The sequence below is a fragment of the Anolis carolinensis genome, chromosome 1, assembly GCF_035594765.1.
Source record: "Anolis carolinensis isolate JA03-04 chromosome 1, rAnoCar3.1.pri, whole genome shotgun sequence".
NCBI lineage: Eukaryota > Metazoa > Chordata > Lepidosauria > Squamata > Dactyloidae > Anolis > Anolis carolinensis.
The window spans coordinates 347,213,407-347,231,505 of NC_085841.1; the positions used below are offsets into that span (position 1 = coordinate 347,213,407).

Sequence of the window (18,099 nt, forward strand, 5' to 3'; positions counted from 1 at the left end):
GTAATCATACTGACTAATCTCAGCCGTAAACCATGAGTTCAAAGTGTTTATTTTATTTTATGAAGCACAGAGATCAAATTCTTGTATACCTAGCTGTACAATCCAAGCCATGTTAGAAGAAATCCCACTGATTTGAAAGTAATGCCATATACAGTGTGTATTTTGTTTTAATATATGATGTGCATTGTCTTGGGTTCCATGTTGGAAGTAAGGCAGCAAATTATATAAACCAAAAAACCCCACTAAATACCATAAATAAATAAGCAAAGAATTGTAGCCTTAAAAGAATTTGGAAAAGCTGGCCTCATACTAACATTAATTTTGAATGATTAGGGAACATTATATGGCTAATGATAAAATATTAAGAAATACAGTTTTCTCTCAATAAAAATTTATTTAAATCAAGAAATACAGTTTTCTATCATGTCAGAAGCAAATTGTAGTTGCTTCTGGTGTGAGAGAATCGGCCGTCTACAGAGATATTGCCCAGGGGACACCTAGATGTATTACCATTCTGTGGGAGGTTTCTTTCATGTCCCTGAATGGGAAGCTGAGGCTGACAGATGGGAGCTCACCCCATTTTACGGAGTCAAACCAGCAACCTTCAGGCCAGCAGTTTAACCCATTGTACCACCGCGGCATCTAAGAAATACAATTAAAAGAAAGAGAATGTGTAAAAGTTACATTAAGAGATAATATTAGATTAATCAACATGGATCAATAATTTATATATTTGCTATAAATTATTTCTTTAATCCCAAATGGGACCCAAAGTAGTTCATACCAGAGTACAAAAATTGTAAAAAGCATTAACTACAATATTCTTAAACAAAGCATTAAATGAAAAGATCAGAAACTATTAAGTATTCATGTTTATATAATTAAGATTTTTTAATTTTTTTTAATGAATCCAACTTCCCTCAGATTATTCCAAAGTACGAGCAAATGGGGCAAAAATCATAAGGAAAAAGTTAAACTGTGGTCAAAAAATTGATGCCATCGCAGCTTAATTTTTAAAACCGGTTGGAAAAGTGTTACCATAAAGATTTCAGGTCCATTTGGACATCTCAGGATGGCCAACAGCTTGTAGTCTACTTTCTGGTCAAATAAATGTCCCTCCAGAGCTCAGATGAGCTGGGGACAGCTTCTTTGACTTCTGAGAATGTTTATTCTTCATCAATCTGTTTTTATTGGTTCTTTTCTACTGTGTTAGGTTATATTTTGCTGGAAAAAACAAACATTTTAGTTCCACAACCCTCAAGATTTTTCTGCTACTATCTTATCCTCTCTCATCTCCTGTTTTTAGCTTCAGTCCTGTTTGTTCTCACTCCTGGATTTGTTATTAGAGGAAGTCATAAATATTTTGTTAAAAGAGACTACTGGGGGAGTTTAAAGAATTTTGTTCAAGTGCAACATCAACCTTTGAAAGGAATTAAAGAATCAGGGTATAAGTAATCCTGAAACAAGAAGTAAATGTATTCATATGGTGCAACAATTTTTTGTGTCAGGAGCAACTTGAGAAACTGCAAGTCGCTTCTGGTGTGAGAGAATTGGCCATTTGCAAGGACATTGCCCAGGGGATGTTTGATGTTTTACCATCCTTGTGGGAGGCTTCTCTCATGTTCCTGTATGGAATTGGAGCTGACAGAGGGAGCTCTCCCCAGATTCGAACCGGCAGCCTTCAGGTCAGCAACCCAACCTTCAAGTCAGTAGTCCTGCCGGCACAAGGGTTTAACACATTGCACCACTGGGGTCTGCTATGGTGTAACAAATAAAATAGGTTATATTTATTTTTGAAGCATGCTTCCTAACACAAAACAGTTTTTTGTATGCTGAAATCTGATTGGTAGATGTAAAAAGTTATAAAATGGCATCTTTATAACTAACCACTATTTTCTGCATAACCTTTTATGGGCTGATTTGTTGTTGTTGCTGCTGTTGTTGTGTGCCTTCAAATCATTCTCAACCTATGGCATTACTAAAGTGACCCTATCATGGATTTTTCTGAGGCTAAGAATGTTTAATATGTCCAAGGTCACCTATTGGGTTTCCATGGCCAAAGGGATTTGAACCCAGATCTTCAGAGTTGTAGCCTAACTCTTGGTTCTAAATGAATTCTGGAAAAAAAGTTTTAAAGGTCCTTCCCCTTTTCCACCAAAATAGACTTGGACAGCTGCTACTTTGAAAAATGATTAATACAAGATGTAATTCATGTAACTTGGAAAACCATGCAGCGGGAAGAGCAAGGGTGGATATATTGGGAATAGTTTTGGAGCTGAGAAAGTTAAATAACTCTGAAGTCTTGTGTGGTTTCTGGGCTGTATGGCCATGTTCTAGCAGCATTTTCTCCTAATGTTTTGCCTGCACTTGAGGCTGGCATCTTCAGAGGATCTTCTGAAGATGCCAGTCACAGATGCAGGCAAAACATCAGGAGATGTGCTGCTAGAATATGGCCATACAGCCCAGAAATTACACAATAGTCCAGAAACCACACAACACCCCAGTGATTCCGTCTGTGAAAGCCCTGAACAATACATTAACTTACTCCCCTCCTATGTTCCATGCTCCAAATTCTTCTTTCTACTTTTCTTCAAAAAATAAAACAGGGTCAACTTCTGTGCAACTTAGAGTTAATTGTTGAGAACACGGCAGGAAGTGTGCTTCTGTCATGAGCTGGGATAACGTATTTTCTAGCAGCAGTTTCACAATTGCTGTTTGTGTAGCTTGTTTGGAATTGGGGCCATTCTGTAAGTTAGAAGAACAGAACCTAAGGGTGTATCTACAATGCAGAATTAATGCAGTTTGTAATTTGGTGAGGCACCAGCACTCTTTGGCAGAAAAGACTGAAGACCTTGCAGATCTACAACTCCAATGATTCCATACCATTGAGCCATGACAGTTAAAAGTGGTGTCAAACTGCATTACGGTGTTCCCTCACTTATTGCTGGGGTTAGGTTCCAGGACCACCCGCAATAAGTGAAAATCTACGAAGTAGGAATACTATATTTATTTTAATATTTATACATTATTTTAGTAGTTATACACTATTTTAAGTTTTATCAACAAATTGTGTGTTGATAAATCGCCTCCTTCTCCCCCCGTTGCCACTTGAGCTCCTTTTCTCTCCCTTTGGCTTCTCCTTCCTCCCTTCCTTAGACTGTAAATTGTAATTTTTTATGATTTATAATAGTATTTTAGAGTTTATTGCAAAACCGCAAAACAGCGAATCTGCAAAAAGTGAACTGTGAAGTAGTGAGGGAACACTGTAATTGTACAATTCAGATGCACCATAACTTTGGAAGCCCAATATGTTATTTTATATTGAGGCTCCATCGACATTGCCATATAATTCAGTTTGAAATGGCCTTATATGGACAGTGTAGACTCACATCATGCAGTTCAGTGTAGTTGATCTCCACTCTGAAACTGCATTCATTCTCAACAGTATGGCAGTGTAGACCAACAGTTTGTTAGTCCAGTGTTATCTACACTGAGTGAAAATCGTTTTCTATTTTCAGACAAATGTCTTTCCCAGCTGTGAAGAGATAGGAATCTGCATTTGGTTCTGAATGTGGACTGTTTTACAGTACACGAGAATACCACTATAATTTGATTGGTTTTTCCCTGTAATTTGCAGTTTAGGGAGCAGCATTTTAAATTCTCACCCTTAGAGTTCTAGTGTCTCACCAAACAGCATATTTTTGAATTCCATGTGACCCAACCTTGGCAGTTAGATGGGGAATGACAGTGCTATATTTATTCATTATGAAATGGTCCTTTGACAAAAAGATAAGAGAGCTTAGTAATACTGAAGTCACACCATCAACTATCAGTTTGTTTCCAGGCACACATTTCTGTGTTGACATTGTCCAGTACAGCACATACATACACCCCAGGCCAGAAGCTAGGATAAATGAAGGACCCGCATAGCAAAAAATCTTCATTAGAGCTCTCCTACTGATATAGTGGGATGGATGAAGAGAAAAACGGGAAGTGCTGGATTCTCCTTTCCCTCTGTGGAAATAGTTTGACAAACTAATGTAACAAGACTTTTCTAGTTTCCATATGGTCATTTGATTTACTGTTGATGCAATGTGTAAATAAGAACTCGTGAATAAGTGACTGTATTATATGTGTTGTTTATGTGTGTCATTTTTTTCAATTCTTGGAAGCTGTCACTTTCTAAACAGATAAAATATACATCCATTTAGAAAACTTTAAATAGCAAATACAGTAGAGTCTCACTTATCCAAGCCTCGCTTATCCAAGCTTCTGGATAATCCAAGCCATTTTTGTAGTCAATGTTTTCAATACATTGTGATATTTTGGTGCTAAATTCATAAATACAGTAATTACAACATAACATTACTGCGTATTGAACTACTTTTTCTGTCAAATTTGTTGTATAGCATGATGTTTTGGTGCTTAATTTGTAAAATCATAACCTAATTTGATGTTTAATAGGCTTTTCCTTAATCCCTCCTTATTATCCAAGTTATTCGCTTATCCAAGCTTCTGCCGGCCCGTTTAGCTTGGATAAGTGAGACTCTACTGTAGTACACATTATACAAAATGGCAGTGTAATGTAATAGCTGATCATTCACATGAACTTACATTCATTTGTACCAGTTTATTTATGCTCAATTGTCTTTAAAAGCCAGAATAATGTATCAAAGACTGCTTGAAGCAATAACATTTAAACTTGGATTACACCTGTTAGAGACAGTTTCTTTTACAGTTTTATTATCTGTTTATTTTGCGTGCCTAATTGGAATAATTATTAATATTTGCTTGCTTTTGCATGGTGATTTTTTCATTATTTTTATATTACTTCTTACCTGTACGGACAAAGAGAGCTTTTAATTAAATAGCAACAATATACCGAGCTGCTTATTTTCTCGGTTTTTATTATTATTTATTTATTACATTTATGGTTCACATTTCTTTGCAGAGGCATGCCCTTTTCCTCTCACAGCCCTGTGAGATATGTTGATTTCATTCTGTTATTATTTATTTATTTCCGATATTTCTACCCCACCCTTCTTCCCAGACTCAGGGCAGCTTGTTCTCTTGTTCAATGAGAAGTGTTTTGCCATAGTTGTGTGAGAATTATTGATTTCTTTTGGTTTTGTATATTTATTTTTAATGCTAGCACTGTCATTTATTTAAGAACCCTGTAGCAATTAGCCCTAAGAAAAATAATCAATGAATATTTGGAGAAGAGATGCTGAGAGGTATGTTGATCCCTGTATGTTTCATAATCTGTGATGTGGTTTTCTGATTTCCAGAAAATAAAACAGCTTATTGATTGGGTTCAAAAGATCTTCAAATTTAGTTGAGAAGATTATTCTGTTACTTTCCAGTTCAATGGCTTTAAACTACAGGAAAGGAGATTCCACCTGAACATCAGGAAGAACTTCCTCACTCTGAGAGCTGTTCAGCAGTGGAACTCTCTGCCCTGGAGTGTGGTGGAGGCTCCTTCTTTGGAGGCTTTTAAGCAGAGGCTGGATGGCCATCTGTCGGGGTGCTTTGAATGTGATTTTCCTGCTTCTTTGCAGGGGATTGGACTGGATGGCCCATGAAGTCTCTTCCAACTCTATGATTCTATGATTCTATAAGATACATTCATCACTTGGCATCATTCAGGAATAAGAGAGGGACAATAAGAGGTTTTGGTTTTTTCAGGCTTGTGAATTGATTAGATGCAAAGACCTCAGAAATTCTTCCAGGAACTAATTTTGCTAATTTTTCATACTAAATCATCTTCCCATCCTAGTGATGGAAAATCAGCCTACAGTAGAGTCTTGCTTATCCAACATAAACGGGCTGGTAGAACATTGGATAAGTGAAAATGTTGGATAATAAGGAGGGTTAAGGAAAAGCCTATTAAACATCAAATTACATTATGCTTTTACAAATTAAGCACTAAAATATCAAGTTTTAGAACAAATTGACAGAAAAAAACAGTTCAATACATGGTAATGCTTTGTAGTAATTACTGTATTTATAAATTTAGCACTAAAACATTGCAATGTATTGAAAACATTGACTACAAAAACACAGACTACTAAAAGGCAGACTGCATTGAATAATACAGAATGTTGGATAACTGAAAGTTGGATATGCAAGATTCTAGTGTATTTAGCAAGTCTTGAAAATGCTGCTTTATTATCAGCAAATGCTTGATTCTTATACCTGTTTATATACCTATATACCTGGGATCACATACAAATTTCTTGGGTCGAAAGGGATCAAAAGTGGAAAAAGTTTAAGAAGCAGTGCACTAGAGGATGACATGGAAGTTGTAGCTAATGCAAATGCAGCAACCACATTAGAAGATGTAGCATCCATCAGGGACAAGGAATTTAATGTTCTGCTTGTCTGTATTCAAAATGTTGGTGATGGCTTCCAAACTCCTATATGGCTTAGGACCTCAATACAGGCAGTCCTCGAGTTCCAAACATCTTACTTACAAAGGACTCATAGTTAAGAATGAGGGTGAGACAATAGGAACTGAGATAAAGTAATCTCTATGAAGGGAATTTCACTCTTGGAAGAATTATCATGGGGAAAAGGTGTCTCAACTGAAGCTATATCACCAGTCCTTGTTTCCACAACAAGCCAATTTTTAAAAAGCCAATTATCACAGTCATAGAAGGTGAGGTGAAATCTTCTACACAGGAGCACAGAAGCAAAACAAACACCACGGGAGAGTTAAACCTTAAAAAAAGTACTTGTTCCAACTTACATACAAATTCAACTTAAGAACAACCCTACAGAACCTAGCTTGTTCATAATGTGGGGACTCTGTATTTGTAAAAACACTTCTATCTATTCTGTGTATACTGGCCTAATCATGAAGATATGGTGCGTGTGTGGGGAGGAGAAGACTCCTTGTGCCATCATTAGGAGCAGCATACCAAATGGAGACATGGGAGAAGGCCTTCTTGACCATAGTGAAATTTCCTCCCATTGGAAGTGTGGTGCTATTTTGTTGCCAAGTTAAATTTGACTGTTCAAGTGAATGAGGTCTAATGACCATTACTTTGTTTTGGTGTGTCTTTAGGGCAATAGGTTCCATTTTGATTTTGATGAAGTGTTTTATATGATGTTATACTATTTCGATGGGTCATACACCACCCAGAGGTCTTCAAATATAGGTTGGGATGTAAACATTTAAAAAGAATTAAATATAAAGAGTTGGAAGTTGAATTTCAGTTGAGTTCCTGCAAAAGCAGAAGCATTTTTTCACCTTCAGATCATTGGCTTGTGTACACACGTTTTGCAATTCTTCAGGCTTAGTCAGTCCATGTGAGCAGATCTTGGTAACGCCTAATCTTGTAACCATAGCTCTGGGGCATGACCTACTGGTGTTAAGTAATACTATGGTGTAAGCACAACTTGTGTTCTTGGTTCCACCGTGATTGAAGTAAACCAATGAACTTTTCATGATTCCTCTTATGATGGTCCTGTGCTTTGAGAAATCATGCCTGAGGCTGAGCAGAAATAATGATTTTATTAGAAAGCCAAGCACGCTATTAATGATAGTGCTAGGATTTTTTTGTTCCTTTAAAATTAAGAAGTTGCTTACAGTTTTTTTTAAAATAACCACTATTTTCCCATAAGAGCAGTTTTGATGTAATATAAAACTAGCCAAATTATTGTTAAAAGATGGAGTTTCCTATTGGCGAGAGAACTTGGGTAGAAAGAGCATTCCAGATGTCTTTACTTAGAATTGTGACAATTAAAATAGGGGTGAATTAGGCCAAAATGTAATACAATGAGCCCATCGGTACCTGTGGTGGTTTCATTATATACAATAGTATAATAACGGTGTCTCTTATATAAAATGGTGACATCAAGGTTTGCCTTTTTGAATTTGGGGGGGATATTTTCAAACCATGGACAGGTAAATCAGTGGATTCAGAATCTGTGGATTAGGGCAGGCAGATTGCATACAGACAATTTTAGACAAAGTTCCTATCAGTTGAAGATTTAGCAAAGCTTTTCACTGGATTTTTCAGTTCTTTGTAGGATTGCGGTATTGGTTGTGTTTACCTAAACATCTTTTCAATCCCTTCCCATATTGTTTAGAGCAGCTGGTATTACTTTGTTCTGATGTATTCCAGGAATGTTGCTCTGCAACTCATCCCCAGCTTTCTCACATGCATATAATTGTTCACTGATTGTCTAGCATGCTAACATCAAAAATGAATGTTTTTTGCAGTCCCCCTTCCTCTTCTGTCACGGCTGCGTTTTCAATAAGTCTTCCTTATGTTTCATAGAGTTCTCAATTTGTTCCCATGACCGCATGTTGTCTTCTGACCTAGAATGTTCTGCATTGCTCCTTGCGCTGTAGCACTGTTGCTAGGCAGCTTTGGCATGGCTGTTCGCATGCTTCATTTCCCAACACTTTCAGCTTTCCTTAGCCTTGTCTCACTCAGCACTATTTCTGAAATCTGACTTTGCTAATTTAGTCCTTTTCAAGCCATGCCATTCAGGCAGAACAGTGTAATCCTGCCCTATGTTAAACCCCTTCACTTGCCAAGATGCTGGATGTTTTAGAGATGTTTAAATGCCATGGCAAATAATTGGGGAAGATAAGAAGAAGCAAAATTCTGTGGTTGGATGGATAGTATTTCTGCATGGAAATGTGACTGTTTGGGAATCCAAACGGCTTCTAAATGGGATTATAAAACCTAGGATAAGGTCCTAGGCCTGCTTATTTATATACAGAAGATAAGACTTTTTGATGGTTATGAGCCATGATGGCTGCCAAGATTAGAGTGTTTATAAATTCAAGCTGTATATTACTAATGTAACAGGAGAAGCCAATTTGATTCTGTGTTTTGCTTGGGTTCTTTGGATAGGTATTTAGCTGGTTACTGGAAGCAGGATGTTGGAGTAGATTGGTCTGATCCAGAAGAGCTCTTTTTAATGTTTAAATCAGTGGTTCCAACATGGACTATTGGATGGTATCTTATATTAGCCAAAGACTATGGTCCATTTAGGTTAGTAAAATCTACACCAGTGGTTCTCAAACTGCTCCTCCAGATGTTTTGGACTTCAGCTCTACTATTCCAAACAGCTGGTAAACTGGCTGGGATTTCTGGGAGTTCAAGTCCAAAAAACCTGGAGGAGCACAGTTCCTGTGATCTACACTGATCTACACAGTGGTTGTCAATCTAGGATCCCCTGATGTTGTTTGATTTCAACATCTGGAGAGCCAAGGTTAGAAATTACAGGAGACCCTCCACTTCAATTGGGGTTAGAGGTGCAGGACTTCTGCAAAAATGGAAAATCCACGAACTAAAAATTCTATTTTTAAAATCCATAAAACAACTATTCAGGAATCTACGTTTTTCATGGTCAATCTCAAATAGAGGTTGACTGTAGAATTGCTCTGGATGACCTAGAAGGATGTCAAACTCATTTTCATTGAGGGACACACCATTCTTATGGTTGCCTTCAAAGGACAGTTGAATACTGAGAATCCATGGATATAGAGGGCCAACTATAATTGTTTTACATAGTTGTCATTGTTTTTACCCAATTTGGGTCCCTAGATGTTACTGGACGACAATTCATATCACTTTTGATTATCCACCATATGTGGCTGTGAGGTTGGAGAAAGGTTAAATGGCATTTTAAAATCAGAAATCATATCCACAGTCTTGTATGTAATTTCAAACCCATTCTCTTATCTAACAGAACAAACTGCAGCCTTTCAGATGTTACTGTAGCCCAACTCCCATCAGCTCTAGTCATGATGTTTAATGTTGAAGAATACAGGAATTGTAGTTCAGCATCTGACAGGCCACATAATACGACATGGTGGGCTGGATTTGGCCAATAGCCTTGAGTTTGACACACGTGCTTTAGAAATCTTTAGGTCTTCCAGTGAGACTCTACAGAATCATCCTGGAGGACCTAGGGATTCCTAGAGAGAACATATTAGCCAAATTTCTGAATATTCAAATCAGCAAAAGACAAACCCACAAATATGAGGGACTGGCTGTGTATTTCCTATTGGCTAAAAACAACCCTTTTTGGGTTTCAAAAATTGCTATTTTCTAGTCCTGCTTTGCAATGGCCTGATTGATCCTGTTACCAACTGGATGCAAAGCTTTACCCCAGAGCTATACTCCTTTTCTCTGTGTGTGATTTCTTCTTATAGCTGTTGTCTTTCATAACACATTGCATATCCAAAATAATCTTGACAAATTTAGAACCAATTCAACTCACGCTCCAATTATCGAAATGAACAGGGCTTAAATATGCTGGATCATGTCCTTGCTTTGCGGGGGCCTAATGAAAATCCTATTCAGATACCGGCATCCTCTTCTCTGCAGTCTTTCTCCTGGCTCTATAAATACTTTTATTGTTTGCATTTGCAAAAAAAGAAGAGCACCCACACACGTCAGGAATCAGAGGTGTTAACTGCCGAGCATGTCAGGGTTCTGCATGTATGGCACCGATTTGGCATGAATAACAAAGATATCCGCCTGTATTCTTGGACTATGCTGCATTAATCAGACTTGCTGGAATGATCACATGGTATTCTATTGCCTTTCCCTGCGAGCTGCTGCTTGTCAGCAGCTGGCTGAGCTGCGGGCTCTGGGCCAGTATCTGCAGTCCCTTTTCTCTCCAAATGCCGCTCTCGGTGATGCCTGTAGCGTGACCAACTAAATGTTTCTCCTGCACTTTATGAAGATTATTTGCAGACCTCGAGGCCTTTGTCTTACCTTCTAGGCCATGTATGCTTTTGAAGAATTCAGGTAGGCTCTCTGTTTCGTTGCATCAGCATGTTTGCCTCCCCCTCCCTTTTTTCTCTCCCCTGTGCTTCTTCTTGTGAGAATTTGGATGTTTAATGTCAGGCTGCTTTTACACTTGAAAAAGGCTTCTTCCGAGATGCAGACCTCTGATTCTGCATAGGAATCGTAACCCTTCTCTGGCATTTGGGAGGTGGGTGTGTCAAGGATGAAATGCAGGTAAACAATGGCTAACTGCATGATGAAGTATATAGATGATATAGATGAGTATATAGATTTTTATATTTTGCTGGATTGGGTGGGTTTTTGAAAAAGCATTGTTGCAGCCCAAATCTGCTTGTACTGTCTGGAGCCGTGTATAAAAATGTGCTGTGCTGTCAGGAAAAAATGAAAAGTACCACTGCTATTTTTGGTGCATGACAGATGCTTCTCCTCTGTAAAGAACACAGAATATGATAGTTAACGGGCAAAATATTGATGCTGGGATCATACATGGAATTTGATGGGGAAGCTGTTGCACAAGAGATATATGTCTGCTGCTTAGGGTTTCATAGCTGCATAATTTAATCCAACTCTCTGGGTAAAAATCAGATGCTCTAATAATACCAGTGCAGGTATTTTGCTTTGGGTGAAAATGTTAGTATTATGGTCAATGTGCAGAAAGGCCAATTTGTTATTTCATTGTGTGTTCCAAATTCATCATTTTGAGAGGCTTTTGGAATGTCTGCCAGATTATGTATCTCTTTTCCTATGCAGTCTATCTGGATTTACAAAATTCATGTAAAACCCTAGTATTTTCTTGTTGGCAACAAAACAGTATTCTGTAAGATTTTCTGACCTTCAGTGGTCTTTCACTTTTTTAAATGAACCATTTCCTCTGGTGGGGACATGCCTGCATTTTGTGTTGTTTCAGTAATATTATTTTTAGACTCTATTTGTGTGGGAAAGGGATTGCTTACTTACACACATAATAAGGCTGAGGGGAAAGAATTGAATTTACTTACAGGGGTTGGGTGGATAACTATTTTTAATACAAAACATATTTTCATGTCAAATAGAGTAGCAATGGGAGGTTTTATGTTTGCTTGGAGAAGTATTTCTGATGTTGATTATTAATACACATCTATTTTAATTTATCTTAAAAAGTGACTAATTTCTGTTGAATGCAGAATGCAGTGTAAGAAGGAGCTTATAGGAACCACTACCATCTTGGTAGATGGAAGATTTTCCAAAAGCTAGTGTGTTGTTGTATTGTAACTGCTGTTATCACAAGAATAGGAGCAAACCATGAAGAGGCCAATTACTGTCACCAAGTGAAGCTGCAAATATAGATGAGATGCCAAGCCTACTGTCTTTTTGTGCAGTCATCCTACGTAGATAGGATGTGAAGTGATGGAAACGAGATTATCTGATTGTCTCACACAAAATATTTTTATATGCCATCTTATAGAGGACAAGGCTCAGATGTATTTATTTGACATCCTTAGTTAATCTCAAAGATATGTCAATCGAGATAAATGCTTTCTTACTAGTTACGGAGCAAATTTTTGGATTCTGTTTCCCTTGCATATCTGTTTTTTCTTCTTTTGTTAGGAAGGTTTATTTTGGAAAACCAAAATAGTAGCTGATACTGTTCACCATGCAAAGCTGTTGCCATGATAAATCTCTAAACACAAAAGAGATGAAAGAAGTAGATGTTTTGGCATTGTGATAATTGTGTTTTGAAACCTACACAGAATTGACAGACTGAGAAAAGTAACAGATGTGCAGAGGAAGGACAAATGGCTATAGGGGAAAATATTCCATTTAATTTAAATGCAGTCATTTTGACACGAAATAAAATAAATATATCCAAAGTGCATAAAAGGCATGAGAAAATCTAGCTGCATATATTATTAGTAGATAGTGGGAATTCTGTAGATGTCATTTATCTGGCTCTCAGCAAAGCATTTAATAAGATCTCTCATAATATTTTGATTAGCAAAATGATTAGATGTGGACTAGGTAGATGGATCTGTACCTGGTTAGAAAACCTTGTTCAAAGAATTGTCATCAGTGGTTGCTATTAAAACTGGAAAGGTTTCTTCCCTAGGCCCACTATTTTTCAACATTTCTTATCAATGACTTCAATGACTGAGGGAAGGAATGTTTATAAAGTTTGCAGGTGACACAAAATTTGAAGGGGTGGCTCACACATTGGAAGCCAGGAACAGAATTCCAAAGGACTGATATAAACTTTAAAAATGGGCAGACATTAATAAAATGAATTTCAGTTGAGACAAATATGAAATCCTAGATTTAGGCCACAAAAACCAAATGCACAGGAATAGGAGGGAGGATACATGGTTCAGCAGTACCATGAATTCCCCCATCCTATACGAAAAGGGTCTTGGGATTATTGTCAATCTTCTGGGGATACTTTAGTTGGAGATAATTTATTATTATTATTATTATTATTATTATTATTATTATTATTTAATTTATGTATACCCTACCTTTCTTTCCTTGGGGACTCAAGGCATCTAACAACCCCAGAAGATTGGACTTGATGGCTGTTGAGATCCCTTGTATTCTATGAACCATCAGATGAACTATGAACTTCTGCATTGTTAACCTTCTATATCTGAACTATAAAGCTAGGGTTCCATAGCTGTATTCTAATTCACCCAACTATGATTTTGGGAGTCAGGAACAAAATTGGACAATTGGTCTAGGTTGCAGTTCTGTCAGCTTCAATCAAAATACTCTTTCTGCCTACAATTTTGGCAGGAATTGTAGGAATTCCAGAAACACATCCTTTATCAGGGATAACAAAATTGTCTCAGTTTGAGGGTCAAAATCAGATTCTGAAAAGTCCTCGGTGCAAAAGAGTGGAACCAAAAAAAATACTATCCAACTTTAGCTTCAAACTTTTACTGCTAGGAGCTAAGACTTCAGAGGGGCATTTCAACTTATTGAAAAGAGTGGAGATGGGATACCCAGATAATGCTGTCAGGGATGTGGTCTTCTGGGAAAGCCTTTTGGGATCTCAGCTGACTGGATTGCATTCAAGAAGTTAGTTTCTCAATTCTTGTCTTCAGTTTCTTCCTTAGAACTCAATTGTCAGTCCACAGATTTTATTGTTAAGTAAGAAAGCCAGTCTAGTATCGTGATTTGAGCATTACTGTCATGGATATCTTGGAAAGTGAGAATGAAGAGATGCTGGTAGAAGGGTCAGCAATAGAGCTGGAGCCCAGTAGTGCCCAGCAGTTCCATCAGCCAAGCTTTGAAATAGTACTCATGGAAGTACTTACTACACAGCCTGCAGAATAAGTGAAAGCGAATTAATCTGGGCAATCCGAAGAAACTTTTCCAGCTTTTCTAAACCTCAAGATTAGCTGAGAAACAGGCCAACAACAGATAACACCTGGGAACTTATGATTTAAGGAATTTAAGGGAGGCATCTTATTGCTGGTTGCAATGTCAGTTCTAGAAGCTACAGTCTCAAACTCTTGTATCTTGTATTCCTGAACTCTGGACTTACCTTTGGACGAATTCTAATTCAACCTTGTACTCTGGACTCTCTAGTATTTGGCTTACAACCCTAGAACTGACATTTGTCTTTTCTGTTGCATTGTCCTGTTAATGCTTGCCATTATTTTGGACTATCAGCTTGACGTTAGACTGTTGATTAGTGCTCTGCTGGTATTTGGGGGTTGAGGCTTCTGACAATTGGACTACGACTATGGAGATCATGGGAAGGTCACCTTAGCTCAGCCTCAGACGAAGGCAATGGCAAACCTCTTCTGAACAAATCTTCCCAAGAAAACCCTATAGGTCTCCTTTAGGATCACCATAGGTCAGAAATGACTTGAAGGGCACAACAACAACAAACATCAAGTTGATAAATTCACATTCTTTAAACAAGTGTTTAAACTTGTGTCCATCTCTTTCTTCCTTTTCTGTTGTCTCCTTTGCCTCAAAATTACATTGTAAATGCCTCAGGAACAACGATCTTGTAAGTTGTGCATGATGCATTTTGATGGTACCTTATAGACAATAATGACAACTGTTTTGTTCAGTGTGGTATGGTGTGGAGATATTGGGTCAAAGTTTTCAATCAATAAAAGAGTGGCAAAACCACATGAAGAGATGCAGAGAATTCAAATCAATGAGTAATCTAGCAAATAAATTAGAACTGTATGTTGGGACACGGCATTGTTTTGAAATGTTCATGCTTTTTTTGAAGGAGGAGAGCATCTGAAAGGGAAAAATCAATAGACAAAGAATGCCTGCGACCCTCTCCCACAGTCCATTGCTCTGGTTTTATGGTTTTATGCATGTTTCTCTAAACCAGCAGAAAAGTAGACTTTGTGGGATGGACTGAAGTGAAGGGTAAGCAGTTACCTTCTGTGTCAATCACTCTAATATACTGTACCTGGTTACTGTTGTATTTGCTTTAGCTGGAAAAACATACTCCCTGGGATTATATGTTATCAATCTGTTTACTGGATGTAGAACCCAGGCCCGCAGGCTGGATGTGGCTCTTTGGAACCTTATTTATTTATTTATTTATTTATTTATTTAATATACCGCTCTTCTCTCCCAGGGGGACCCAGAGAGGTCTTATATACAATGGAAGAATTAGATGTCACATATAATACAAAATGTAGTAAAACCAAACAGATTTTGCCTCCAGCCCCAGCTGCATGTCACAGCCCCGGGCCCAACCCTCCTGAGAGCTCTGCACAGTTGTGTGCCAAGCTGCTTGCTTTGCAGGAGGATCTGGCGGGCCACTGTGTCCTCCAGCGAAGAGAAGCGCCCTGAGGAACATGTGGCTGTGTAGGGCCCTCCCGAGAGCCTTGCATAGCTGCGTGTCAAGCCCTCCTCTTGGCCTCCGTGTCCTCCCACGAAGGGGAGGCCTCTTTAGGCACATACAGCCACATGTGAAACCCTCCCACCCTGTGCCAATCACCTTCCGGCCTCCTCCCGTGGTGCCAGCCCTCGACCTACCACCCCGTCCCGCCCCGGCATGCAGTCCCCTTTCTAAAAAGTTTGCCCATGTCTGTTGTAGATCCTACTGACTCAAAAATGGAATACAGCTCAAAATAATATTATATACATAACAGTACAATCTAAACACAAACTCAACAGTCTGCTCCAACAGAGAGTGTGGTGTAGAGGTTTGAGTGTTGGACTACGACTCTAGAAAGCTTGGTTTGAATGTCCTGCTAAACATGTTACATTCTCTCAGCCTTAGAAGAAAAATACAATTCTTCTGAACAAATCTTGCCAAAATTTGATTTTCCTTAAGGTTGCCATAGTCTTGAAGGCACACACTAGCAAGAAGAGACTAGGATCCAAAAGAGTGGATTCAACTTACAGGAATAATAATAATAATAATAATAATAATAATAATAATAATAATAATAATAATAAATACTGGGAAGACCTTTTTAATTCTAAGAGCAGTTCAGCAGTGAAATAGATTGCCTGCAAGGTGGGTGGATAATCCTTGAGATTGAATGGTCGTCTTTCGGGAGTTCTTTAGCCATATATTCCTGCATGGTAGAAGATTGATCTAGATTACCTTTGTGGTCACTTATGTTTCTAGGATTTTAGGATTCTATTAAGACAAGACATAATATTAAAATAATTAAACACAGATGTATAAGAAATGTAAAATACCTAACTGGTAACTGGTTCTTTCTTCAACAACCAATTGATAAAAACCATCTAACTTACAATACAATTCCCGTATTCACGGAGGATATGTTCCCAGACATGGTGATGATTCATGAAACCTTTGCATAATATTATGTTGAATGGGAAGAATGGCTAAAGTACAAAGAAGGGGTGTAGTCAGTGCTTTCCAAACACGGTTTTTCCAAGGTTTTAGACTTCCAACTCTCAGAAGGTTTAGCCAGCACTGCCAACAGTTATGAATTTTTGGAGGTGAAGTTCAAAACATCTGAAGGAGCAAAATTGAGAATCACTGCCCCATATGAATAAGTGAAACCATGAATAAGTGAAATTGCATGCATTGGTTTTGCAGATATGAGACACATGCTATAAACCCAAAACATCCATTGGAAGAAGGACAGCCAGGGGTGAGACCTAGCAAGATAATAAATCTGTTTATTCACATATGTAATCATTTATAATCACACTTCCTCAGAAACCAGAATTTTACCAAAGCAAATGAACATAAAAGCACACACAAAGACATAAATAAAAAATACAAACAGTTGTTAAAGTGCTACTAAACTATTCATAGAATTGAAATGTTTTAACAATCCTTAAAGGTTAAAGATAATAGCCAGTCAGTTTATAAAAGCTGTTGGAACAGAAATGTTTGCACTTAACAGTGGAGGGAGTCACCCTAGCTTTTAATGCTCTTTTATAAGTTACAGTAAACCAAAAAATATGTCCTAATTCTGGATTTTGTTCATTTTAGAAGAACTTGTGTTAGGCAAAGGTAGCCTGACCATAATTTACAAAACTGAATGTGGTCTAAAATATTTTAAAATAAATAAAATCTTCAGAATGTAATTTCTCTGGTCTAATGGATAGATGAAAACATGGAATCACTAAGTTAGGTTTGTGGGCTTGCTACTTTACAAGGTTCTGAAAACGTGTGCATTAGCATACATTTCCCGTACTATTTAAACCGATGGGATAATAAATAACATAAAACCTAGCTGTTGCATCTTTGTGTGTCAGGTTATATTTACTTGGTTATGAGGCTGCTCTGACTCAGAAGGTAAAGATGCCTAGCCATAGCTCTTGGATAACTTCCAAATGAAGTCATTATGTTCTGTCTACTCTGCAGCTCCATTTGATGCATCCTTTTCATTTTCCAGCCTATATTGTTGTACCATGCAGTTGTGCATTCTAATATAGCTAATGGATTTCATCCTGAAAGAATAAGGTGCTGAAAGAATAAGATGCCTAATTTCAGTGGTGAATGAAGAACCTCTATAAAGTACTTGTGAGGGGAAAGGGGGTCAAATCTACTTTGAAGTTTGGAAGAGAGTTGGATTTATACTTGCAATAGTTTCATGCAGCTAGCTACTTAAATGACACAATCCTTCAGATGTAGTTTCCCTCTCCCTCTCTTGTTCTGTATTGTTTGTGATGTCACCCACATTGAATCAACGTTGTTGGTTTTATTATTTTGCTATATGACCTAGAAAATGTCACAAAGCCCTTTTCATAATAAATAAATAAATATGTGATGAAACAAAGGACCAAACTACATATGAAATTAACTGTGTGGCTGCTTTTGAAGTGCATATTTTTGTGTAGATCAGAACTTTCCAAACATTTCATGTTCGTGATGCATCCT

General features: G+C 37.7%; 1 protein-coding gene across 6 annotated transcripts in view; it reads left to right on the forward strand.

Annotated features, from left to right (window-relative positions):
* Positions 1-18,099, forward strand: part of evl (Enah/Vasp-like) — a 176,129-nt gene that overhangs the window by 22,839 nt on the left and 135,191 nt on the right. The window contains exon 1 of one of the 6 annotated variants that reach the window (XM_008116936.3): positions 10,477-10,778. The exons of 1 other annotated variant lie outside the window; for it this stretch is intronic. In XM_008116936.3, coding sequence (XP_008115143.2) covers positions 10,756-10,778 — 23 coding nt within the window. In that variant the 5' untranslated portion in view covers positions 10,477-10,755. Of the gene's footprint in view, positions 1-10,476; positions 10,779-10,872; positions 10,992-18,099 lie in introns of those variants that run through there. 4 more of the 6 variants (XM_008116941.3, XM_008116943.3, XM_008116944.3 and 1 more) reach the window with 4 other exon arrangements.